Below are 27,781 nucleotides of genomic sequence, written 5' to 3' on the forward strand. Positions count from 1 at the left end.
CTTGCTATGTGTTGCTGTGGCCAAGGCTGTGTATAAGTATTTTGTGTATGTATGTATGTGTGTATATATTTGTGTATATGTGTGTTTGCGTATATATATGTGGTTTTGTGCATGCGTTGTAATGTATTTTTTGTTTTTTGCCTTTTTATGTCTCTTCTGCAGTGCTTTTCAATGTTTTTATGAGTGATGGTCACTCGTTGGCCTGATAGGTGTGTTGTGTCCAAATTCAGTGTGAATTCACCCAGTGGTTTTTTTTAGTTATGTTAATCCTACAAACAAACATTACATTTTTATTTATATACTAGCTGTCCTCTGCCATGCATTGATGTGGTCCACTCTGTGTACATGTGTTTTGTGTGTGTATATATGTGTATACGTGTATATATTTGTGTATATATGTGGTTTTGCGCAAGAATTGTAATGTATTTTTATTTTGGGGGGCTTTTAAAGTCTTTTCCGCTGTGTTTTTCAGTGTTTTTATAAGTGATGGTCATTTGTTGGCCTGCTTGGCCCGGTTGTTTTTATTTATTTATTTATTATTTATTTACTTTATTTCTATACCGCTTTTCTCAGCCCTTAGGCGACTCAAAGCGGTTTACATAGTACAAATTATCAAGACAGCATCAAAAGCAATTAAAACACATTATACATTATCAATATCAATAAACAATCATTATCATAACGCCTCAACAACAAATCAGAATCCATTCTCATAATCCTTTGTTTCATGTTCCTATGTTCGATTGCACCGTGTTCCTATATTCAATTGCACTGTTTAGCCAAACGCTTGTTCGAAGAGCCAGGTCTTCACCTTCCTCCGGAACGCCAGCAACGAAGGGGCCTGTCTGATGTCTACAGGTAGGGCATTCCACTACCTGTAGTGGAATGCCCTACTAGTTGTTGTTTTTACTGCGTGTGATGTCAGACTGAGCGATGCTGGGAGGAGTGACAACCCGGAAATACCTCATTTGGCGGGGACGAGAGACAGGGCCTTCCCTGTGGTGGCCCTTTGCCTGTGGAACTCCCTGCCTAAGGATATTAAATCAGCCCCCTCGCTCCTGACCTTTCGAAAAAGAGTAAAAACTTGGCTCTTTGAGCAAGCATTCGGAACCTCGGGATAAATAGAAAAAACTTGAATCGGAAATTGACTCAGGAACGGCCAAGACGATGGAACGGATGAGGATTTGAACAAGAGGACATAGTTTTTAAATTTTTATTAGCCATTGTCTTTATGCAACTGTGTGTCTTTTTGTTTTATCAATGTATGTATTTATGGCATCGAATTGTGCCGACTGTGTGTGCCGCCCTGAGTCGCCTTCGGGCTGATATGGCCGGATAGAAATAATGTAAATAAATAAATAAATAATAAGAGGACCATTGTGGGAAGCAGGTGATTTAGATTTCCATGCAAGACTGTTTCAAAAGGAGGACAACAAGAGGTGCCAGAAGGAAATAATTCATCAGTGTATCTGATAGTGTTGCCAGGTGTTCAAAAAACGAATAAAAGTTATGAAAACTTATTTCCAAGTTTGTGTTCTGCCTCAGTGCATTCTGGCCTTCGAACGCTAGGGGCCGCTGTGTCAACGCGAAGACTCCAGGAGGGCGTGGCTAAATGCGGCGCCCGGTTGTTTTTACTGCGCGTGACGTCAGACTGAGCGACGCAGAGAGGAGCGACAACCCGGAAATGCCTCGTCTCCCGGTGGCCGCCATATTGGCCGGCTCCCTGGGCGCCGCCATGTTTTGAGAGTCGTTCCCAGGAGCAGCAGCTGCCTCAGTGAGAGAAGGAAGGAGAGAAGAAAAGAAGGGAAGAGGAGGAGGAGAGGGAAGAGGAGAGGGGCTGCCTCCCTCCCCACCGAGCCAGCCATGTCTGAGACTTATGGTAAAGCGGGTCTTAAACTGAATGTGGGTGTCTGTGTTGAAAACTGAGACTGGGGCCTGTCTTTTGGGAGGCCTGAAGGAATCACGAGGAGGTCAGCAGCTTTAGTGGTGGCTTGGTGAGAAATGGGGAAGGGCTGCTGGGTCTGCTAGAGTCTGTTTCTCTTACTCTTTAAAGCAGGCATGGGGAAACTTGGGCCCTCCAGGTGTTTGGGACTTCAGCTCCCACAATTCCTAACAGCCTCAGGCCCTGAAAGGGCCTGAGGCTGTTAGGAATTGTGGGAGTTGAAGTCCCAAACACCTGGAAGGGCCCAAGTTTCCCCATGTCTGCTTTAAAAATAAGATGCAAAGCTACACATTGATAATACTGGGAAAACAATAACAACAAAAAGACTTTTGTTTTATGACTTCGAGCAAGGTTTTGTTCAGAAGAGGTTTGCCATGGCCTTCCTCTGAGGCTGAGAGAGTGTGACCCACTCAAGGACAGGTTTCCGGATCCGAAAGGACCTCAACCTCCCTTCGACACTGCCGTACAATCCAGATGATCAAAGCAGAGAATTTACATCTGCTTTGAACTGGATTATATGAGACAACACTGTCATGTAATCCAGATTATCAAAGAAAATCCACGTTATTTGCGTTGGACTGGGTTATTTGGGTCTACACTGCTGTATAATCCATATTATTAAAGTAGAGAATCCACATTTATCTGCTTTGAACTGGATTTGATAAGTCTGCAATGCCGCATAATCCAGATTATCAAAGCAGAGAATCTTCATCTGCTTTGAACTGGATTACATGAGTCAATACTGCCATATAATCTGGATTATCAAAGAAAATCCATGCGGTCTGCTTTGAACTGTGTTATATCAGTCTACACTGTCATATAATCCAGATTATCACAGCAGAGAATCCGTTTTTATCTCCTTTGAACGGGATTATCATATTAGTCTACATTACTGTATAATTCGGATTATCAACAAATCCACATTATCTGTTTTGAACCGGATTACATGGAGCCCCCGGTGGCGCAGTGGGTTAAACCCCTGTGCCGGCAGGACTGAAGGCCAACAGGTCACAGGTTCGAATCCGGGGAGAGGCAGATGAGCTCCCTCTATCAGCTCCAGCTCCTCATGCAGGGACATGAGAGAAGTCTCCCACAAATTTGATAAAACATCAAATCATCTGGGTGTCCCCTGGGCAATGTCCTTGCAGACGGCCAATTTTCTCACACCAGAAGCAACTTGCAGTTTCTCAGGTCGCTCCTGATACGACAAAAAAACAAAACAAAATCACAGTTCAAGAAGGATATTATTAAATGTCCAGATAAACGCCATCAAAATACTCCAAGGTTTAGAGGCCATGCCCTATGAGGAGCAGCTGAAAGAACTGGGTCTACTGAAACTTGGGGAAGAGTTGATGAAAAAGTGACATGTTAGCCAGGTTTAAATATTGGAAAGGATGTCCCATTGAGAAAGGGGCAAGCTTGTTTTCTGGTGCTCCAACATTTAGTAATACTGACAATTATACTAATACACAGTTTTCCATTAAAGAGATTAGGACACTGTGGAGCAATAGATTCAAACCGTAGGAAAAAAAATACTCTACATAAATATTAGGAAGAACTTCCTAACAGTAAGAGCTGGTTGGCAGTGGATACACTGCCTTGGAGTAAGGTGGGGTTTTCTTCTCGCTTTCTTCAACGCTTTGATTTTAAGGCATAGCCCTACCAGGATTTTAAGCTGTGAGAATGCTTCCTATGTGGACCAAATGCTTGCCCAGATAACTGCTTGTTTTCCCCACAGCAGTGTATGGCACCACAACCTTTCCTTTTTTCCTTTCCATGCCTAAAGTGATGGTTGATGCAGGAAAGCTGCATCAAAGCTGTGAAACAAACCCCTAGTTAATTTCCGTTTAACCACACACATGAACCGATTGTGTTCCATTGGTTTGCAGCTGAAGAGTCCTGCTATTTGTTTTCATATTTTGCAAACCGGACTTGAAGGATTATTGCTGGGTGGGCATCTTGAAAGCCCTTCCGATTCTTCTCCTGAGCTCATAAATTGTAGAAGGCAGGATGAGGAAACTTAGATCATAATTATATCCTGTTTGCGGAGGAAATACTTCAGCTCCCCACTAATCACCCTCATTACATTCCATTAGGTCAGGTTGTTCTTTTTCCCTCCATGTAAGACAAGCAAATAGAGGCTTTAGATCTTGGAAACTCCTGTTCCTGAATGAAATACCAGGACACATGTTATTTATTGCCAGTCTCCTGATAATTATACCCTTATTGCCACCTTGGTAGGTGAGCCAGATCGAGCAACGGAGTGCTGGTTCCATGGCAGATAAGGATCTTAGCTAAGTGAATAGTTTTTCAAAGTGTTACAACACTAAACACATTCCCCTGTATACCAAACTGTACCAGTTCTGCACCGGTTTAATATAGAACACTTATGAAACTGGGAAGTTTGCAGCACCAAGAGGAAAGAGGGTGCAATTTAAAATGGGTGAAAGAGAAAGCTATGTTTGTAGACTTCTTATAGCAGTGGTCCTAATGCCGTGACCCCTTAATACAGTTCCTCATGTTGTGCTGACCCCCAACCATAACATTATTTTCGTTGCTACTTCATTACTGTCATTTTGCTACTGTTATGAATCAGAATGTAAATATCTGATATGCAGGATGTATTTTCATTCACTGGACCAAATTTGGCACAAATACCCGATATGCCCAAATTTGAATACTGGTGGGATTGCGGGGGGGGGGGGGGGTATTGATTTTGTCATTTGGGAGTTGTACTTGCTGGGATTTATAGTTCCCCTACAATCAAAGAGCATTCTGAACTCCACTAGTGATGGGATTGAACAAACTTGGCACACAGAACTCCCATGACCAACAGAAAATACTGGAAGGGTTTGGTGGGCATTGTTCTTGAGTGTTGGAGTTGGAGTTCACCAACATCCAGAGAGCACTGTGGACTCAAACAATGATGGATCTGGACCAAACTTGGCAAGAATACTCAATATGCCCAAATGCTAACACTGGTGGAGTTTGCGGAAAATAGACGTTTGACATTTGGGAGTTGTAGTTGATGGGATTTATAGTTCACCTACAATCAAAGAGCATTCTGAACCCCACCAAAATTAGAATTGGGCCAAACTTCCCACACAGAACCCCCCATGACCAACAGAAAACCCTGTGTTTCCTGATAGTCTTCGGCGACCTCTCTGACATCCCCTCATAACCCCCTCAGGGGTACTAAACCCCAGGTTGAGAAACGCTGTCTTGTGGAAAAATACAGTTGTAAAGTTGGCGTGGGCTGGTCCATGAGGTCACGAAGAGTCAGAAACGACTGAACGAATGAACAACAACAACAAAAGTTGGAAAAAGTCTCTAATTCAGTCCCCTGAGAAGACTATGGTCTTGGAAAACAGAAATGAAAATATATTGTCAAAGGCTTTCATGGCTGGAATCACTGGATTGTTGTAGGTGTTTTCGGGCTATATGGCCATGTTCTAGAGGCATTCTCTCCTGACGTTTTGCGTGCATCTATGGCAAGCATCCTCAGTACCTCACTACATCTGAGGATTCTTGCCATAGATGCAGGCGAAATGTCAGGAGATAATGCCTCTAGAACATGGCCATATAGCCCGAAAAAACCTACAACAACCCAATAAATGAAAATATCTTAATAGTTGTAATATTGCAAGAAACCAGACTTAACTGTTTCTGCAGCATGTACTGTGCAAACCTGTTCCGTTAAATTGGTGGAATAGCTTCCAGACATGGGACTATTTACTAGGTTGCTGTGGGTTTCCCGGGCTATATGGCCATATTCCAGAAACATTCTCTCCTGACATTTTGCCCACATCTATGGCAGGCATCCTCAGAGGTTGAGGGGTCTGTTGGAAACTAGGCAAGTGAAGTTTTCTGAGTGTTGCTCTTTATTTACTCTCCTGATTTACTGTCCTGATTTAGAATGGTCCAGCATTTCTGTGTCCTCAAATAATATGCTGTGTCCAGGTTGGTTCATCAGGTGCTCTGCTATGGATGACTTCTCAGGTTGAAGTAGTCTGCAGTGCCTTTCATGTTCCTTGATTCATGTTAGGGCTTCAAACAGCTTATTATTTGAGAACGCAGAAATGCTGGACCACTCTAACAACCACCATGTCAGACTACACAGAGAAGCCATTGAAATCCACAAGCATGTGGACAATTTCAACAGAAAGGAGAAAACAATGAAAATGAACAAAATCTGGCTACCAGTATTTTTTTTTAAAAAACTCTAAAATGATGACAGTAAATAAAGAGCAACACTTAAGAAGCAGGGGAATTCCAGACAAGAATCAATCAGAGCCAGTGAACACCTCCCAACAAAGGATTCCCCTTGGTAGGAAGCAACCAGGCTTTGAAGCGGGAAGGCCATTAAATGCTAATTAAGGTGGCAGTTTGTAACATTCACACTTTCTCCCAACCTGGACGTTCCACAGTTATATAAACCTCACTTGCCTAGTTTCCAACAGACCCCTCAATCTCTGAGGATGCCTGTCATAGATGTGGGCAAAATGTCAGGAGAGAATGCTTCTGGATCATGGCCATAAAGCTCAGAAAACTCACAGCAACTCAGTGATTCTGGCCATGAAAGCCTTCAACAACACATTGGGAAAACATATTTAACCTGAATGGGCTGGTGCTTTGACAGTATGCAATCAACAAATATAGACCTTAAAAGTGTGCATTCAGTTGCCGTTGGCCTGTGGGTAGAAAGCGAAGGGTGTGGTATAGTGTGGGACATGCGCTGCAATCACATGAATGTTGTTGTTGCTACAGTTTTATAGGGGCTTGATCCACTTTTTAGGATGTTAGAGAGATCAAAGCCAGCTTTGATGCAAAAGCAGAAAACTAGAGACATTGTGAGCATTGAAAAATGTTTAAGGAGCAACTGACTTATTGGGATGGCTTGTGATCTGGAAGGATTTTTGTGATGATTTTGAGAGATGTGAGAAATTGTTGTTTTAGTTGTTTCAAAACTGGAAACTAGGATTTAACTGCTTTTAGGAGTTTTTTAAAAGTGTTTAAAATTGATTGTCATTTTAGGAGCCCTTCTGGATTGGGAGACATATTTTCAATACAATAATTAATAACTTTAAAAATCCCCATTCTTGCCATCTTTGTGTTTTGAAAGAAAAAGAAATCCCTATCTGTCCTTGCTTCTTTGCCTCTCACGTAGCTTTGCAGCAACCGTTCCTTAAATATTTTCCTAATACACAAAGGAGGAAAACGAATCCTGCGTCGGAGATAGTTTTATTGAACAAAGACAGTCTTATCTTAAATTGTGGAGGTGTTGATTCTTTTAGGGTGTGCCTCTTTCCATATAAACTGGATTGGTGCTTGTGAACTCCTGCCTGCTTTTATAGCCAGGTTGGAAAGATTTTACATCTTTGCCCTGGAAGGGTGTGTATTTATGTATATATAAATTTATGTTGTGTATAAACGATTGAAGAGAGAAAATGAATAGCTTAACAGGATTGTTTGCAATGATTTTGGTACTGCGGTGGTCCTGTTTTAGACAATCTTAGAACTAATGCCCCCCAAAATATCTTTATTACAAGTACTATAAAGGTCCTATAGCAGCAAAGATAACTTCTCTAAGAGGGAAGAGAAGATAGGCATATTCTACAGCAGCGTTTCTCAACTTTGGGGTCAGGACCCCTGAGGGGGTCATGAGGGGGTGCTAGAGGGGTCGCCAAAGACCATCAGAAAGCACAATATTTTTTGTTGGTCGTGGGGGTTCTTTGTGGGAAGTTTCACACAATTCTATTGTTGGTGGGGTTCAGAATGCTCTTTGATTGTATGTAGGTGAACTATAAATGCCAGCAACTTCAACTCCCAAATGTCAAGTTCTGTTTCTCCCCAAACTCCACCAGTGTTCACATATGGACATATTGAGTATCTGTGCCAAGTTTGTCCAGATCCATCATTGTTTGAGTCCACAGTGCTCTCTGGGTGTAGGTGAACTACAACTCCAAAACTCAAGGTCATTGTCCACCAAACCCGTAAAGTATTTTCTGTTGGTCATGGGGGTTTTGTGTGCCAAGTTTGGTTCAATTCGATCATTGGTGTAGTTCCTAATGCTCCTTGATTGTAGGTGAACTATAAATCCCAGCAACTACAACTCCCAAATGACAAAAATCAATCCCTCCCCCAACCCGACCAATATTCAAATTTTGCGTACGGGGTATTTGTGCCAAATTTGGTCCAGTGAATGAAAATATATCCTGTATATCAGATATTTACATTACGATTCATAACAGTAGCAAAATTACAGTTATGAAGTAGCAATGAAAATAATTGTATGGTTGGGGGCCACCACAACATGAGGAACTGTATTAAGGGGTAATGGCATTAGGAAGGTTGAGAGCCACTGTTCTACACTATGTCATTTGTGGTGTGACCTTGTTTATTCTCTGGAGTGGAATCCAATGCGTCAGAAATGTATCTAAAAATTACTTATTTTGTATCACACTCACGGTTTTCTATCCTGTTAATTTAATTTCTGTTTTCAGTATTCCCCTGCCTGGGTTTTTATATATTCACTACATTTCTAGTCCTCTTCACACAGCTGGCAAAGCAGGCTGGTGAATGAAAGATGTCTCAATGAGATAGCCTTGGAGCTCTGTTGTAAGGAATTAACATTAAAATTCTGCGTCCTAAACCAATTCAATTAATGTTTTGTTTCTGTACATAGCTCCTTCTTTTCCTGATCACCAAGAAATTCTCTGACTCTGTCAAGAACCTAGTGCTTGGAAACTTGGCTCATGCTTCCAAAATGTCGTCCTTCGTCCACCATATATATCTCTTAGATGAAATGGTTGCCTATATTAAAATCCTCTTGCCTTATTTGCAGTCTAAGTTGGGTGGACTTGAGCTTTCTGGAAGCCTAGACTTCTCCCCAGTGCATTCAAAGAAATGCTGAAATATTTTACCAGAAGGAATGGTGATTCAAGGTGTCCCACTTTCAGAAGCAGAATGAAGATCTCAGTTTTGAGATTATTGCAGGGTTGAGTATGTCTTACCTAAAATCATAGAATCCTAGAGTTGGATGAGACCTCGTGGGCCATCCAGTCCAACCCCATTCTGCCAAGAAGCAGGAAAATTGCATTCAAAGCACCCCTGACAAATGGCCATCCAGCCTCTGTTTAAAAGTTTCCAAAGAAGGATCCTCCACCACACTCCGGGGCAGAGACTTCCACTGCTTAATAGCTCTCACAGTTAGGAAGTTTTTTCTAATGTTCAGGTGAAATCTCTTTTCTTTCCTGTTGTTTGAAGCCATTGTTCCATTGCGTCCCAGTTTCCAGGGCAGCAGAAAACAAGCTTGCTCCCTCCTCCCTATGACTTCCCCTCACATCTTGATCCATGGCCCTCATCATGTCTCCTCAGCCTTCTCTTCTGCAGGCTAAACATGCCTAGCTCTTTAAGCTGCTCCTCATATGGCTTATTCTTCAGACCCTTGATCGTTTTAGCCTCCCTCCTCTGATCACATTCTAGCTTGTTAACATCTCCCTTCAATTATGGTGCCCAGAATTGGACACAGTATTCCAGGTGTGGTCTGACCAAGGCAGAATAGAAGCGTACCAGAAGTGTTATGGATTTCAGATTTAGGGTGTGGCGTGGAATACCTGCATCTGCACATATGTTCATACGGAGATATTTTGTACGTGGGGTCTAGGTGTAAACATGCATTTCATTTATGTTCCTTATATACCCTGCCTGAAAGTAATTTTATATAATACTAGCCACCCCCTGCCACGCGTTTCTGTGGCCCAGTCTGTGTTTTTGCATGGCCCAGTATGTGTTTTTTGTGTGTGGGCCGCGTTTCTGTGGCCCAGTATGTGTTTTTTGTGTGTATATATTTGTATGTTTGTATATATGTCGTTTTGTGCATGCATTGTAATGTATTTTTTATTTTTTGGCTTTTAAAGTCTCTTTCACTGTATTTTTCAATGTTTTTATGAGTGATGGTCATACATTGGCCTGATAGGTGTGTTTTGTCCAAATTTCTTGTCAATTTGCCCAGTGGTTTTTGAGTTATGTTAATTCCACAAATGAACATTACATTTTTATTTATATAGATTAGTCTATGAAACAAAGTTTGTATATATGGAATCATCAGAAAGCAATGTTATCACCATCTTAGCCTTTCCTGTGGGCAATTTTGGATTTTGAAGATTTCAAATTTCTGGATAAGTGATGCTCAACATATATCTTTTCACCAGTGGCTTTGGGATTTGGTTTTGAATTTTTTAAATGCCTGTAACTGCCTGCTTTTCTGTAATGCCGTTTAACATCAGCCGTCACTTGTCCAGGATGCTGTTCTCTTCCAGAATCCTTTCTTTTCCTGATTGTTTCCTGCTTTTGGACTGTCTTGTCATCATAAGGCCATTTCTTGATCTCCTTCCAGATTTCCTCTTCAAATTCCTGGTAATTGGAAGTGCCGGAACGGGGAAGTCCTGCCTCCTGCATCAGTTCATTGAAAACAAATGTGAGTTGTTTTTTTAAAAAAATCTGTATCAAATGCTATACCACATGCAGTATACAAGAAATTAAAAATAAAAGGCAGTATAATGGAAACCACTTGACGTACAACCTAAATAAAGTCATGATAGATAGAGGGAAGTGAACATTGCCAAGATTTAAAATGCAGGAGTGCTGCAGCAAAGTGAATTAAATGAATGCCATTTTAAAAGCCCATTTAAAAGCAGGGATCTGGATAATATTCTTCCACAGAGATAATTGGGTATGCTGAGCTCCACAGCAGGAAAGAGCCCTTTTATCATTCCTCCAACTAAAGTTGTGCCGGCAGGAGAGATGTTGCCTGCCTGAACTGAATGTTCTCTGTGTTCTTCTCATGCATCTGTTCAATTGATTTTGAAGCAGTTCTCATAAGATATTCTTACTTTGAGGGGTGGAGACAGGAGCATGTCTATGTCAAGGAAAATAATATGTAGCATAGGTAAAGGTAAAGGTTTTCCCCTGACATTAAGTCCAGTCGTGTCCGACTCTGGGATGTGGTGCTCATCTCCATTTCTAAGCCAAAGAACCAGCGTTGTCCGTAGACACCTCCAAGGTCATGTGGCCAGCATGACTGCATGGAGAGCTGTTACCTTCCCGCCGGAGTGGTACCTATTGATCTACTCACATTTGCATGTTTTCAAACTGCTAGGTTGGGAGAAACTGGGGCTGACAGCGTAAGCTTGCACCACTCCCCGGATTCGAACCTGCAACCTTTCTTTCAACAAGTTTAGCAGCTCAGTGGTTTAACCCACTGCACCATCGACATAGTGGCCTCTTATCTTGTTCAAAGCCATTGCAGAATGTTTGACGACACTGCGTTGGAAATGCCATGAAAGTCATTCATTTCAGAAAAGCATTTGTTAAGGTCTCCCATAATATTTTGATTAGTAAATTTTGAAAAACATGGGATTCATGTCAGCTAGAACCATAATTGGTTGGAAAACCATGCTGAAAGAGACATCATCAATGGCTGTGCTTCAGATTGGAAGGACATATCTATTAGAGTGTCTCAGGGGTTTGTCCTAGAGCCATTTGTCTTCAACGTTTTTATCAGTGACTTAGATGGAGGGAATCCTTCGCAAGTTTGCAAATGATTCAAAACTGAGAGGAGGGCTAACACATTGGAAGATAGGAACAGAGATCGTAAAACTAGAAAATTGGGCAGAAACTACTGTATATACTCAAGTATAAGCCTAGTTTTTCAGCCCTTTTTTAGGTTGAAAAAGTCCCTCTCGGCTTATACTCGGGTCAAGGTTATTTATTTTACTCTGTTATTATTATTACTTTTATCATTTTACTCTATGATTATTATCATTATTACATTTATTATTTTACTCTTTATTATTATTACACTAGCTGTACCTGCCACGCATTGCTGTGGCCAACCTTCCCTCTCTTTTTCTCTCCTCTTTTCTTTCTCCTTCCTTCCTTGTTTTCCTCTTCCCTTCCTTACCCCCTTTCTTTCCCTTTCCCTTTCTCCCTTCTCTACCTATTCTTGGACTTCAACTCCCAGCACTCCTCCTGATCTATCTATCTATCTATCTATCTATCTATCTAAATTGGAAATATGCATGGGATACTCTCAAAGAAATCCAAGGAGAAGAAAGCTTGTAGCTTGGAAACAGTGCATTTGCATCCTCCTCCTCTGCTAAAGGGCCTGGTCTACAGGATGCTGGGAGCTGTAGTCCGAAAGAGAGTGTGGATATGCTATTGTGTTTTGTTTGCCAGGAGGAGTTGTTTTTGCATATGCGCTGTAGCGTCTTTTATTGTTTTGGCTTTTAAAGTCTCTTCTATTGTGTTTTTCAGTGTTTTCATGAGTGATGGTCACTTGTTGGCCTGATAGGTGTATTATGTCCAAATTTGGTGTCAATTCATCCAGTGGTTTTTGAGTTATGTTAATCCCACAAACGAACATTACATGTTTATTTATATAGATTTATTATTTTACTCTATTATTACTGTTGCTATTATATTTCCATTATTTTACTCTATTGTTATTATGATTACATTTATTATTTTAATCTCTTTATTGTTATTGGAAGAATGCATAACCACATTTACTTTGAAGAAGGATAGAATAATGGTTTAATCACAGTTGGACAGTCTTAAGACAAATGTATGGAAATTGAGTTTTCTTCGGTTATATAAGGCTGTTTTGACAGAACACTGAAAACTTTCACATGAAGCAAATCACTGATGGAAGGAAAAGCACTTCCCCACTTCCTTCCTGTGCTGCAACAGGCTGTGAAAGAGTTACACAGGATGCCTTCCTTGAGTGGTGCACTACAATTGCATCTTCATGCTGTAACCACTTCTCTTTTATCCCATCATTTACATCCCTCTGTCCACTGGTCCATTGCCCCTTTAGCCGTAAATCAGATGTTTGTGGTATTTAATAATAATAATAATAATAATAATCATCATCATCATCTTTACTTATACCCTACCACCATCTCCCAGAGGGACTCGGGGCAGCTCACAAAGCGCTCAAAGGCGCAAACATGCAAAATACAAAAAGTGCAAAAACAATAACACAAAAGCAATAACAACTAACATAAACATCACCCCCCCCCCCCAGCTCAGATCAGTAAAATGCAACAATAGCTGCAGGAATAAAACAACAGCAATCAATATCAGGCTCATAAAGTGCACGGTGAGATAGTCTCTAGGTCCTCAAATATGTTCATTAAGGTCAAAGGTTTGTTGAAACAGCCATGTCTTCAATTGTATATGGAAGGCTTGGAGAGTGGCTGTTAGCCTAATTGGGCGCAGTTGGCTAGGAGTCAGCTGCATTAAATCACCACTGACCGAAAGGTCGTGAGTTCAAAGCCAGTCCGGGTCGGAGTAAGCTCCCAACCATTTGTCTAGCTTGTTGTCAACCTTTGCAGCCCGAAAGACAGTTGCATCTGTCAATTAGGAAATTTAGATACCGCTTATGTGGGGAGGCTAATTTAACTAATTTACAGTGCCATAAAAATTTCCAGCAGCGGATGAAAGAATGAGGAAGTACTCCATCAAGGACTGGGTGTCACAAGTGGACTGTGAAGCAACAGCTCCCCCAGTGGCCGGAATTCAAGCATACCCTCACGAAGCTTAAATTGCTGGAATGTTAAATAGCCTCTGAGTGTCTGTCTAGATATGTTGTGTGTCTATGGCATTGAATGTTTGCCATGTATATGTGCACTGTGATCTGCCTCGAATCCCCTGTGGGGTGAGAAGGGCGAAATATAAATACTGTAAATAAATAAATAATCTCCCTCAGGAGAGCATTCCAAAGTCGAGGGGGCACCAACGAGAAGGTCTTCTGTCTTGTTCCCTCCAACCGCACTTGAATCAGAGGTGGGATCGAGAGGAGAGCTTCTCTGGTAGATCTTAGTGCCCATGCTGGTTCATGGAAGGAGATGCGGTCTTGAAGATAAGTTGGACCTGAAGTGTCTAGGGCTTTAGAAGTAATAACCTGCACTATGAATTGGGTCTGGAAACTCATTGGTACCCAGTGAAGCTGCTTTAATAGGGTCATAGTGTACTCCCTATAACCAGCTCCAGTTAATAGTCTGGCTGCTGAGCTTTGCACTAACTGCAGTTTCCGAGCAGTCTTCAAAGGCAGCCCCACGTAGACTGCATTGCAGTAGTCCATCCTAGATGTAACTAAGGCTTGGACCACTGTGGTCAAGTCAGGCTTTTTGGGGTATGGTTGCAGCTGGCTCACAAGATTTAATTACTTGTCAATTGCAATTAATTACAATAACTCTCAGTTTAAATATGTTGGCAGTATGATCCTTTGCCTCTTCTTCTTCTTCTTCTTCTTCTTCTTCTTCTTCTTCTTCTTCTTCTTCTTCTTCTTCTTTTTTTTTTTTAGTGATATGGGACTTTGGGATCCCAAATTGCTGTTTTAATGAGGATTTAAAGCTTTCTGTGCTCTCTCATTTATCCGTTGCGCCTTTTCTATGTATTTATTCAGTCAAGCAGGATTCCAACCATACAATCGGGGTGGAGTTTGGATCAAAGGTGGTGAATGTCGGTGGCAAGACGGTGAAGCTCCAGATCTGGGATACAGCTGGACAAGAACGCTTTAGGTAAGGAAAAAATTCCAGGTGGAATTTCCCCTCCCCAGTTTCCCAAAAGGAAATACAGTTGTATTCTAAGCGATGGGGCTGTGGGAGTTCTAGTTCACCTGTGGTGGCTTTCAAGTTGTCAGAGTTCTATTAGGGTGGGGAAGGCAGCTGAGTGGTATTGTAGCTGACATCCTGATTTTTCGAAATCCTGCCTTTGATGCTCTTACAAGCCTTCAGTCTCTTTCCCTGTAGGTCAGTAACAAGAAGCTATTACCGGGGGGCAGCAGGAGCGCTCTTGGTCTACGACATCACCAGGTGCGTCCCATTATTTGCCTCGTCTTCCCCTTCACCTGGAGCCTAGCATGGATTGTTAGAATGGACCTTGAACAGTTCCATTACTTAAACTTACACAAATGACCCATGGAGTTGGGAATGTTAGTGTGTGTGTCCTTAATTGTGGCATTGCTATGACAAACTGAGCAACTTCACAGGTTTCGGGCCCAATTTTCTGCCACTGGGACATCCCGAAGGCCTTCTGAGCTGCCCCAGATACCAGGCTGTAAAAGCCACCATAAAAGGCTGTATAAAGACCAAGAGTTGGACATTTCCCACTCCTGATCTAGGGCAGTGGGAGATCCCTTCAGGATATTGGAAGGGAAAAGCCTGGAGACTGTCTTTCAAGTTCACTGCAGGAGGAAATGGTGGCATCTCTCTGTCTTCTTTGTTTTGGAAAAGGCATTCATAACCTTTTAGGAAAACCAGAATTTCCAAAGCCTTTTGGAAAGGATTAATTAGGACATTAATTGGCATTCACACTATTTGGAATGATTATAACTTTTTTTTTTTTGGTAAAGTATAATCTTCCTGAGAAGAGCTGAAAACTTGTTTGAGTGAATCTCTTCTTGAGTGATAAATAGAGATTAATTGGGATTCACATTATTTGGAATGATCATAATCTTTTCAGTAAAGTATGATCTTCCTGAGAAGAGCTGAAAACTTATTTGAATGAATCTCTTCCTTAGTGGTAAATATCCACTAGCATTCGAGCAAGGCAATTTGGGTTTCTCAGTTATTAGACTGATATACCTGGTTTATCTCTTTGAACTGTTAGGAACAAAGATTATACCAGCGCACAAGATAAATAGCAGATTTTCTGAAGTATTATTTAAGTTGCTCAAAAATATCTAAAGGTAAATGTAAAGGTTTCCCCTGACATAAACTCTAGTTGTGTCTGACTCTGGAAGGTGGTGCTCATCTCCATTTCTAAGCTGAAGAGCAGGCGTTGTCCGTAGACACCTCCAAGGTCACGTGGCCAGTGTGACTGCATGGAGCACCGTTACCTTCCCGCCAAAGCAATACCTATTGATCTACTCACATTTGATGTATTGTCGAAGGCTTTCATGGCCAGAATGGCTGGGTTGTTGTAGGTTTTTTTTCGAGCTATATGGTCATGTTTTAGAGGCATTCTCTCCTGACTTTTCGCCTGTATCTATGGCAAGCATCCATTGGATGCTTGCCATAGATGCAAGTGAAACGTCAGGAGAGAATGCCTCTAGAACATGGCCATATAGCCCGAAAAAACCTACAACAACCCATACTCACATTGGCATTTTTCGAACTGCCAGGCTGGCAGAAGCTAGGGCTAACAGCAGGAGCTCACCCTGCTCCCCGAATTCGAACCACCAATCTTTTGGTCAGCAAGTTCAGCCACTCAGGGGAGGCCCAAAAACATCTACTCCCCCATAAAATATATTTTGCTTTAAATCATGCTCTCAAGAGACAAAAATAAATAGACTGTTAAAATAACATAGTTGGTTTATTTACAAACTTCATGTATTCAGCATACAAGTACATTGCTTGTCAATCTTGTTGCAGGTATATTTGAAGTTGTTTGTGTAGATAACACGGGGCATTTTTCTTAGAATCAACAGCAACATCTTTAATTCTGAGAGTTTAATGGAGTCTGTCCTCTAAAATTGAGACTGTCCGCAGAGCAGTCCCAGATCTGATCACATGTTTTGCAGTCCCTCCCACAACCTCAAACAACATAGAGTTAAGGGGAAAACTGCAAATCCCTTTTAACATTTCAAAAGAGAGTCAAAACTTGGCTCTTTGAGCAGGCATTTCCATATACAGTGCAACAGACATAGAAAAATGGAATGGATGGACGATGTGATTGGGCAATGTTTTTAATAGGAGACCCTAATGTTCATGTTTTTATTGATTTTGTTGTGGTTTTATTGTCTGATTGTTTTCATTGTATTGAAATTGTATTTTATGGTCTTGGCACCAGCTGTAAACAGCCCCGAGTTGCCTGCGGGCTGAGATGGATGGTATATAAATAGAGTAAATAAATAACTAATAAATAAATATCAATATATACATACGATATAATAAGCAAGGCCCCCTAGTGGTGCAATGGGTTAAACCGCTGAGCTGCTGAACTTGTTGATTGAAAGGTTGACAGTCTGAATTTGGGGAGCAGGGTGAGCTCCCGCTGTTAGGCCCAGCTCCTGCCAACCTAGCAGTTGGAAAACATGCAAATGAGTAGAGCAATAGGTACAACTTCTTGGGAAGGTAATGGTACTCCATGCAGTCATGCTGGCCACATGACCTTGGAGGCGTCTATGGACAACACCAACTCTTTGGCTTAGAAATGGAGATGAGCACCAACCTCCAGAGTCAGACACAACTAGACTTAATGCCAAGAGGATACCTTCACCTTTTATTTTTATAGTAAGCAATCACAATTATATATATAACAAATAACTAGTATAGGAGGTTTGTAGAAGGTAGTTACTTCCAACACTTTGCATGACTGAAAAAGCCCCGTTTGTCTTCTGCAGCAGAGAGACGTATAATGCCTTGACCAACTGGCTAACAGATGCCCGGACTCTAGCCAGCCCCAACATAGTCATCATTCTCTGTGGCAACAAGAAAGACCTGGACGCTGACCGAGAAGTTACGTTTTTGGAAGCTTCACGTTTTGCTCAGGAAAATGGTAAGCTCTGCAAGAGGTTGGAAGGGCTGGGAGGAAGACAGAAGTAGGGGTTCTGATAGTGTAGTTCAAGCGATTGTTTTCTTCACCACACCTGTCCTTGTTTGGGCTTAGCCATTCCTCCCACACTGTAAAATAACTGCTGACAAATAGTTGCTTTTTGAGTGGTGCTTGTGTACATTGTGTTCTCCTTGTGCTGTCCCTTTGGTAGCAGAAGCTTGTCCGGAGCTCTCTTGTCCAGCAGGGGATGCTCAAGTCTTGTCACATGGCTTTGGAGCTAAGCTGCTTCTTCATGTATTGTCAAAGGCTTTCATGGCCAGAATCACTGTGTTGCTGTGAGTTTTCCAGGCTGTATGTCCATGTTCCACAAGCATTCTCTCCTGATGTTTCACCAATATCTATGGCAGGCATCCTCAGAGGTTGACAGGTCTGATGGAAACTAGACAAGGGAGGTTATATATCTGTGGAATGTCCAAGATGGGAGAAAGAACTCTTGTCTGTGAATGTTGCAATTGGCCACCTTGATTAGCATTTAATGGCCTTGCAGCTTCAAAGCCTGGTTGATTGCTGCCTGTGGGAATCCTGTGTTGGTGTCTGTTGGAAGAAAGAGTGAATGTTGCAAATGGCCACCTTGATTAGCATTGAATGGCCTTGCAGCTTCAAAGCCTGGCTGATTGCTGCCTGTGGGAATCCTGTGTTGGGAGGTGTCAGCTGGCCCTGATTGACTCAAGTCTCCTGTTGTTTGAATGTTGCTCTTTATTTACTGTATTGATTTCAGAGTTTTTTTCATATTGGTAGCCAGATTTTGTTCATTTTCATGGTTTCCTCTTTTCCGTTGAAACTGTCCATTAAAAAGTTCATCCATGAGTCTTGAGAGTTGTAGTTTGGGAAGGCCCAGGCACCAGAAGAGAAGACTAAAAAAGACCTTGCAAACCTAAATGTATGATTATGGATTGGATGTCATCCCCTTGGGATCTCTTCCACCTCTACAATTTTATGATTTATTATTATTTTTGGGTTGCTGTGAGTTTTCCAGGCTGTTTGGCCATGTTCCAGAAGCATCCTTTTCTCACAACCTGACATGAAACAATCAGGGCGAGTTAACACCTCCCAACACAGGATTCCCACAGGCAGAAATCAGCCAGGCTTTGAAGCTGCAAGGCTGTAAATGGTCCAGCATTTCTATGTTCTCAAATAATACGCTGTGTTCAGGACAGTAAATAATGAGCAACACTTAAAAAAACCCCAGGGGAATTCCAGACAATAATCTATCTGAGCCAACTAACACCTTCCAACAAAGGATCCCCCAATTCAGCAATCAGCCAGGCTTTGAAGCTTAAATGGTCATCAAGGTGGCCAATTGCAACATTCACACCTGCTTCAAGAAAACAACAACAACAACAATAATAATTTGAAATACAACAAGATGAGTACATAGCAGACAAGATCACTCTGCTGGCTGTTGTATTTGATCACACATCAGACACTTCCTAAGTGTCTAGGACTGTGTGAGGTATCGGGAAATAATGCATGCAGATCCCAGTAAGATGGCCTTCTGCAGCTGATAGATGGTAATTTTGTCAGTGCAGATTGTGTTTAAGTGCAGGCCAAGGTCTTTGGGCACTGCACCCAGTGTGCTGATCACCACCGGGATCACCTTTACTGGTTTGTGCCAGAGTCTTTGCAATTTGATCTTTAAATCATATTGTGTCAGCTTTTCCAGTTGTTTCTCTTCAATCCTGCTGTCACCTGGAATTGCAACATCGACAATCCATTATTATTATTATTATTATTATTATTATTATTATTTCAACATTTCTACCCCGTCCTTTTCAACCCCCGAAGGGGGACTGAGGGTGGCTTACAACTGCAGCAATTTGATGCCGACCACATACAACATGCAAAATACATTACGACAATATTATTCAAGAAATAAAACATTAAATTAAAATATATTAAAACATTATTCTTATTCATCAAGTACCCGGATCCAGATCTGATTTAGCGACCGACGGCTCAGTCCAAAGTCTCTCCTTGTCAAAGTTCAAACTTTGTGAACGCTGCCAAACCTATTGTCCGAATGCTTGGTCCCAAAACCATGTTTTGAGCTTCTTTCTAAAAGGGAGGAAGGATGAAGCTGACCTAATTTCGCTAGGGAGAGTATTCTACAAGAGTTCTTTCTCCCACCATGGACATCATTCTACAATATATCAACCTCATTTGCCTAGTTTCCAACAGACCTCACAACCTCTGAGGATGCCTGGCATAGGTGGTGGTGGTGGGGGGGGAATGTCAGGTGAGAATGCTTCAGGAACATAGCCATACAGCACCGGGACTGTGGCGCAGTTGCATTAAGATGACTACTGACCGAAAGGTCATAAGTTCGAAGCCAGCCCAGGTCGGAGTCCGCTTATTTGGGGAGGCTAATTTAACTGATTTACGAGGCCATAAAAATCTCCAGGAAGTATGCAAAGAATGAGGAAGTACTTCATCAGTTTCACAAAGGGACGGTGAAGCGACAGCTCCCCTGGTGGCCAGAAGCTGGAATGTTAAATAGCCTCTGAGTGTCTGTCTATATATGTTGTGTGTCTATGGCATTGAATGTTTGCCATGTATATGTACATTGTAATCTGCCCCGAGTCCCCTGTGGGGTGAGAAGGGCGGAATATAAATACTGTAAATAAATAAATAAAACTCACAGCAACCCAGTGCTTTTTCGTGCCTTTGCTCTTCTTGTAGGCTGCATAATTATTGTGTCCATTGACTGGTTAATGAGTAATGGTGTTTTGTGCCTACCTCCTTGATCACATGCAAACCTCATGAGGCAGCTAACCCTCAATTTTGGAGAAGAAGTTGTGGGAAGCAATTGAATCTTGGCATGATTATAGGCTCCACTTATGAATTATTCCAGCCCCTTCTTTTGGGAGTTTTCAATCAACATGTTCCCTTTTCGGAGCTGGAAGGAGAGAAGTTTTGCCCCACTCCCTCTTTGGCTTGATTTTGCATGACTAAACTAATATTGATTCTGTGTCCTTACTTTTTAATGTGACAGAGTTAATGTTCCTTGAGACCAGCGCCTTGACCGGGGAGAATGTAGAAGAAGCTTTCCTAAAATGCGCTCGGACTATACTGAACAAAATTGAATCAGGTGCGTCTGGATTCCTTTCCTGTCTTGAGTCCAAAACAAAATATACCTCCCACTCCCCAAGTCTGGATGAAAATATTTTTGCCTTGTAACATTAATACCTCTGAAACACGTGTGTCTGTGTGATTTCAAAGAAGTTTTATGGAGCAGAGGCACACTATGAAACATCAGCAACACACATGACATAACCGATACAATAGCATCTTTTGCCCCAAGTTATTTTTTGACATGTCATGAGGAGACAGTTGAAGAGTGTCATGATGCCAGGGCTCTGCCTTATTCAGGTAGAGATGAACCAAACAATCACTCAGTTTGTATCAAACAGTTTACTTAAAACAGCACTTACTTTCTGGCTGTTTTAATAGTCCAAAACATAAAGATAGCATTCAGCCATAGAATATAAAACAAAACTGACAGCAAACACTGTTGCAGGTTCAAGATAACACCGTAGTCTAAAGGTCTAGTCCAGTAGTCAAACACCGAGAGTTCAGTGAGCAAAGTCCAGGGATCAAGGGTCTATACCAGAGGTCCTCAAACTAAGGCCCGGGGCCCGGATACGGCCCTTCAAGGTCATTTACCTGGCCCTCGCTCAGAGTCAACCTAAGTCTGAAATGACTTGAAAGCACACAACATCAACAACAATCCTATTTCATCAGCCAAAAGCAGGCCCACACTTCCCATTGAAATACTAATAAATATATATTTCTTAAAATTGTTCATTTTAATTATTGTATTGTTTTTAAGTGTTTTTTGCACTACAAATAAGATATGTGCAGTGTGCATAGGAATTCATTCATATTTTTTTCAAATTATAATCCGGCCCTCCAACAGTTTGAGGGACTGTGACCTGGCCCTCTGTTTAAAAAGTTTGAGGACCCCTGGTCTATACCATAGTCAAAAGCCAGTCCAAAGATTTAAGGTTCCAGGGTTCCAAGAGGACAGGATACAGGCCAGGATACTGAAAATCCACAAACTTGGGGGAAAACCAGCAGCGTCTATCACCAAAATAAGACAATACTTTTTTCTCAAAGATCAGTCCCAACGCTAGCTCCTTATATCCAGAAACACCCAGCTACAACCTATCTCTTGCGTGCCTCCACCTTTAATTGCTTTCACCCATGAACTCTTACTTACAGATTACTCAACCCTTTAGAACTAAGACTTACATTAACCTTTCCATCACCAACCACTATCAACTGCAGAACATAATACATGACAAAGAGTAAGCGTTTTTGATAGTGATCCAGCCATCACTTGTCCTGTATTCAACCTGGCAACTCTATAAGATACGAAAAGGAGCATCTAAAGCAGTGTTTCTCAACCTTCCTCATGCCACGACCCCTTAATACAGTTCCTCATGTTGTAACCTCCAACCATAAAATAATTTTCATTGCTACTTCATAACTATAATTTTGCTATTGTTATGAATCATAATATAAATATCTGATATGCAGGATGTATTTTCATTCACTGGATCAAATTTGGCACAAATACCTGATATGCCCACATTGGAATACTGGTGAGGTTGGGGGTTAATTTTGTCATTTGGGAGTTGTAGTTGATGGGATTTATAGTTCACCTACAATCAAAGAGCATTCTGAACTTTGCCAACAATGGAATTGAACCCACCTTTGCACACAAAACTATGACCAACAGAAAATACTGGAAGGGTTTGGAGTTGTAGTTCACCTACATCCAGAGAGCACTGTGGACTCAAACAACGATGGATCTGGACCATACTTGGCACTCAATATGCCCAAATGTAAGCACTTGTGGAGTTTGGGAAAAATAGGCTTTTACATTTGGGAGTTGTAGTTGCTGGGATTTGTAGTTCACCTACAATCAAAGAGCATTCTGAACCTCACGATAGAATTGGGCCAAACTTCCCACACAGAACCCCCAGGACTAACAGAAAATACTGTGTTTTTGAATGGTATTTGATGACCCCTCTGACATCCCTCTCATGACCCCTATGCGCCCAGACGCCAAGATTGAGGAAACACTGATCTAAAGCCTAATATGATTATGTTTGTGACAATCCCTCCCCCCCTTCTTAACCTTCCAGGTGAACTGGATCCAGAGCGGATGGGTTCAGGCATCCAGTACGGGGATGCTTCCTTGAGGCAACTGCGGCAACCCCGAGGGACCCAAGCACAGACCCGACAACAATGCAACTGCTAGAGCCAAAATTCAAGCATGCTGAAAACTGTCTTGCGAGGTAAACCTGGTCAGGGATGTGTGAAGAATGCTGTAGCCCGAATACCTTGGGTTTGTGGGAGTCTTACTGAAGCCTTATCAAGGGAATAGGGTGTGACTCTTGACCATTTGCGAGTCATCCATGATCAATGAGGGCTAGAAAACAAGACAGAGGGTTATGGTCATCCTCTGACAAAAGGTTCTGTGCACCACAATTCAAGGGAGATGTTGACAAGCTGGAATGTGTTCAGAGGAGGGTGACTAAAATGATCAAAGGTCTGGAGAACAAGCCCAATGAGGAACGGCTTAAAGAGCTGGGCATGTTTAGCCTGCAGAAGAGAAGGCTGAGAGGAGACATGATGAGGGCTGTGGATCAAGATGTGAGGGGAAGTCATAAGAAGCAGGGAGCAAGCTTGTTTTCTGCTGCCCTGGAGACTAGGGCATGGAACAATGGCTTCAAACTACTTGAAATGAGATTCCACTTCGACATTAGGAAGAACTTTCTGACTGTGAGAGCTGTTCAGCAGTGGAACTCTCTGCCCTTGAGTGTGGTGGAGGCTCCTCCTTTGGAGAGGCTGGGTGGACATCTGTTGGGGGTGCTTTGAATGCGATTTTCCTGCTTTTTGGCAGAATGGGGTTGGACTGGATGGCCCACGAGATCTCTTCTAAGTCTAGGATTCTATGATTCTATAGCCAGATACCAAATAATTGGAAATGGGAACTCTCTCCCAGTTCCTTGCTTCTTCAGCTTTATGACAAGTATCTGAGAAATATGAGTGTGAGCTTGTGAATTGACAGGCATAAATATCCTAAAGCCAGAACAAGAGGGGGAAAGAAATCACCACGGTTTTCCTATTGTTCCAGTTGTCACACTTCACATTGTTGGGCAAGTGGACTTATTAATGAAGGACCCTCCTCATAAATGCAAAGCAGAGTAAATTATCAGCAGCAGTGTGACCCACCACCAGTAGCCCAAAGTGAGAACAAAAACACACAGACCAATGTTATCTCTTCCATAGGAGGCTTTTCTTTGTGGTAAAATAATATGGTCGCACTATTTACAAGAACAAGGTTTCCATAACACAAATAAAGAAATACATAGTCGCTTTACACAAAGCAGCCTCCACCCTGAAGCTTTCTCACACTAGGCTTCTCTCACACAGAGGTTTATCGCACACACTTCAGGACGACACTAGCTTCGGTCCATTGACTCTTAACAGGCTTCGGCCTACTAACTCAGTACTTGATTCACATGTTTTGTAATTAAAATTACTGGTTACATTTTTATTATTCCTGACAGGATGCATTCATGTTTCTGGATGTGGGTCTAATACAGCATGGAAGGTGCATGTTTTGGGTTTGTTTTTGTGGGGAAGTCATGTCAGCTTTCCTTGCTCCACTCCAGTCTGAAATGGTACCATTTCTTACAAGGCTTTAGTGAAAACTAGTCTTTAGTTTGTGAAGGGGTTCTTTAATGAGCTGGGAAGATTGTATTATATATTATATATTACAGGTAATATTACTAATAATATTACAATATAATGTTATAGTGCAATATAGTAATATTTAATACTGATATTGTACTATGCTAATAATATAATATATTGTATGTATATATATCTTGCAAGCTGATCTGAGTCCCCTTCGGGGTGAGAAGGGCGGCATAGTAATGTCGTAAATAAATAAACCTATATAAATAAAAATGTAATGTTTGTTTGTGGGATTAACATAATTTAAAAACCACTGGACGAATTAACACCAAATTTTGAGACAATACACCTATCAGGTCATCACTCATAAAAACACTGGAAAACACAGCGGAAGAGACTTAAAAAGCGAAAAAACAAAAAATCCATTACAACGCATGTGCAAAACCACATGTATACACAAACACACATATATACACATATACACAAATATATACAGAAATATATATACACAAAATACATATACATAGAAAAGGAAGAAAGGAGGGAGAGAAAGAGGGAGAGAAGGAAAGAAAAAAGGTAGAGAAGGAAGGAAGGAAGGACAGAAGGAAATAAAAAAGTGAAAGAAGGAAGGAAAGAGAGAGGGGAGGAAGGAGAGAAGGAACGAAAGAAAGAGGGAGGGAAGGAAGGAAGGAAAGAGACAAGGAAGGATGAAACCAAAGAGCAAAGGAAGTGAGGAAAGAAACAGGTTGAGAAGGAAGAAAGAAGAAGAGAAAAAAAAAGAGGGAGGGAAGGAAAGAGGGAAGGAAGGAAGGAAGGAGAGAAAGAAGGGAAGAAAGAGGGCGGGAGGTTTGGCCACAGCAACGCGTGGCGGGTACAGCTAGTAAATAAATAACAGCATTTCAGGTGAGTCACTCATGAAGCACATACTCCTGACTGTTGTTCTGATCTCTCTTCCTCTTCCCCGTTCCCTTTTGTCTCTTTCAACCCTCAGTGCTGGAATTCAGTTGCGCTGGACCCAGGGCTGTATGAAGCACTTTCTTCCGTTCCGTTCCCCAGGACCACGTGTCTTGTTGGCTGAAGCCCTCTTGAGCCTTTGCAAGGAACCTGGCTCCATCTCCATCCTGCCACCGTCCTCCCCTTCCTTCTTGCCTCGCATCCGGATGGAACGCTTTGCAAGTTCAGTTCTCAGGCACAGGCTTCCACGCAGGAGGTGTGCAAGGGAGACTCTGGCTTCGGTGAACTCGGGTCCCTTTTCTATGCTGAAGGCCAAGCCCCTTCTTCCGGCCCCCCTGGGACTGTGATGGCTTTGAGGTCTGGGGCGACAGGCTCATCAAAGGTGGTGGGGAACCCCAGAAAGAATCCGAGCCTCCTCAGCTCCCTCAGCCTTTGGTGCACTCAATTACTTTTGACGTAATATGGCAACAAAATATGATTGTGATTTGAGGGGGCAAGAAAGGGGGGGGGGCACTTGGGTCATTTCGGAGATATTTCATTTCTCTTCTCCCTCCTAAGCGTAAACCTTCATTCCATCTTTGTAGGAGAAGTTACCATGTTTTTTGGGGGGTTTTTTTGTGAGAGCACACAAAACATTGCTGGGGATCCTCAGATGCTATGCCCTTCCAGCCATTTCTGAATATTCTGCCTTGGTGGCAAAACCAAAAGACCCCTTTCCTCCCCCCTTGTAGCATCTCTGGTGCTTGCCTGTCCAGTGATGAGGTCCGGCCTAAATTTCTGTCCACACCAGGTCCAATTGTGGTGTTTTTGTTTGATTCTTTGGTGCCACTTCTCTGAAGGTACCTCCTCGGTTTGGTTTTTAAAAAAGCTATAATAAGTTTGTATGGTTTTCAGGCACTTTTTCGCTATCTCCAGTCCCCTTGTTATCTCCCCTTGGCTGAATGAGAAACAACATTGTGTGCCTGGGGTTGTGTGCTGAATCAGTTGTTAGTTTGCTGGAAGTTCCCGGTTTGGTTTGTGAGCGCTTCTAATAAGGATTCTAGACCTTTTGAGCAGGAAACATTGCATATGCGATCATGTCTCTCATAGTGGAGGAAGGAGGTGGGCATGACATGTTTGTCCTTCCCTGGAGGCTTTTACAACCGTCGACTGGCGTTGTCTTGGATTCCTGTCCACTGTCAAGCTCCTGTGCCTTAAAACCTTTGACCAGGCAACTCTGTGAATTGCTTGTGAGTTTTTAAGGCCCAGTTGCTTAGAAGAGGGGGCCCTTCATCTCCAGAAATGCTCACCTCTTTGGCGAATTTTCTGTGGCCCTTTAATTTTCCAGTGGTTCTCAACCTGGGGTCCCCAGATGTTTTTGGCCTTTAACTCCCAGAAATCCTAACAGTTGGCAAACTGGCTGGGATTTCTGGGAGTTGTAGGCCAAAAACATCTGGGGACCCCAGGTTGAGAACCACTGAGATGGAGTTTAGTTTCTAAAAAGGAATCCAATTTTCAACTCTGTGTCCTTCAGATTTAGCTGTATAGTTACAAACTGCCAGTAGTTGAATGGGCTGCATGGGAGTCTGACATAGAGTAGGACAGCAAATAAGGAATTTTCCCTGCCAGGTGGGATCTTCCTTCTTGTCTCACAGCCAGTTTGTGGTATCCAGTGCCATCCCTCCTCTTTTGGCCAGTAGCCTGCCACCTTGGGACTTGTTTGTCTGTCCAGTCTTGCACACAAGGATGCCTTTCTTGGATTGCTGCTTTTCCACAAGTTGGTCTGCATTTCCACTGTGCCCTCTGGGACCGTGGCAGGGTGCCAGTTGTCATAATATGATTGTGTTCCTTTAGAAACGGTCACTGGGAAAGAGGCACCGTCGGGACAAATAGACCAAAAATGAGTTGGGTGTCCGACTGGACACTCGGGCACTTTCTACTCTTTCCGGTTGATAATGGAGAAAAGGAGAAGAGGACAGAGAGACACTGGGTTTGATTTGCAGAGCCAGTTCTGCTTTTCTTCTCTTCTGATACTTCTTGCATGCCTTATGGGCTAAGATTACAAGATTATTCTTCACCCCACCCAACGCCTTTTGTGTCTGAGCGCCCTCCAACCTATGTCCAAGAGGAAGTCTAGTTTGAATGGTTCCTTGTTGTTGTTTTTTTTTTAAATGTAATGTTTAACTTGGTTATTTATTACTTCTGTGTCAGGGTAGGAGCCCACTGTCACCTTATTTGTGCCCCAAACTTGCTTTCCCTGCCCCAAATCCTCCTACAAACCACTTCCTTCCCATTTCCTTGTAATCTCCCTTGAGGGATAGGCCGGGGCAATTTGGATACGGTTGCTTTTAATCTGGGGTTGAGTCGCTGACTGTTACAAAGCAGTTTATAACTCTGATCCTCCATTGATTTTTTCCCCTTTCTCTTAATGCAAACATTCCCTCCAATTTAAGGCTGTGAAATGATTCTCCGACATAAAGTGTTCTCTTTTGTTTTCTTTTCCAAACGTGAGCCTGATGGTGCATTTTTTTCCTCTCCTTCTCCTTCCTTTTTCTGGCCAAGTGACAGAAT

The 27,781-nt window shown here is 42.2% G+C and overlaps 2 protein-coding genes across 3 annotated transcripts in view; both read left to right on the top strand.

The window, feature by feature from the left end:
• Positions 1-27,781, top strand: part of LOC137094912 (rho-related GTP-binding protein RhoU-like) — a 277,821-nt gene that overhangs the window by 19,447 nt on the left and 230,593 nt on the right. The window contains exon 4 of one of the 2 annotated variants that reach the window (XR_010908739.1): positions 10,893-11,011. The exons of the other annotated variant lie outside the window; for it this stretch is intronic. The gene's annotated coding sequence lies outside the window, so the exon portion shown is untranslated. Of the gene's footprint in view, positions 1-10,892; positions 11,012-27,781 lie in introns of those variants that run through there. 2 annotated transcript variants of the gene reach the window in all.
• On the top strand, positions 1,765-27,716 carry LOC137094719 (ras-related protein Rab-4B). Its single transcript, XM_067460897.1, has 8 exons — positions 1,765-1,879; positions 10,341-10,421; positions 14,415-14,529; positions 14,761-14,823; positions 17,355-17,509; positions 20,559-20,654; positions 22,717-22,869; positions 25,269-27,716. Exons 1-7 carry the CDS (start codon positions 1,864-1,866, stop codon positions 22,830-22,832), a joined length of 642 nt encoding a protein of 213 aa, XP_067316998.1. The 5' UTR covers positions 1,765-1,863; the 3' UTR covers positions 22,833-22,869; positions 25,269-27,716.

This window comes from Anolis sagrei, chromosome X (genome assembly GCF_037176765.1).
Source record: "Anolis sagrei isolate rAnoSag1 chromosome X, rAnoSag1.mat, whole genome shotgun sequence".
Taxonomy (NCBI): Eukaryota; Metazoa; Chordata; class Lepidosauria; order Squamata; family Dactyloidae; genus Anolis; species Anolis sagrei.

Bases quoted from the DNA above. Each gene is read 5' to 3' on its own strand.
- LOC137094719 (XM_067460897.1), top strand. The intron at 14,530-14,760 runs GTAAGGAAAAAA...CTTTCCCTGTAG, and splicing joins GCTGGACAAGAACGCTTTAG to GTCAGTAACAAGAAGCTATT. The intron at 14,824-17,354 runs GTGCGTCCCATT...TGTCTTCTGCAG, and splicing joins TTGGTCTACGACATCACCAG to CAGAGAGACGTATAATGCCT.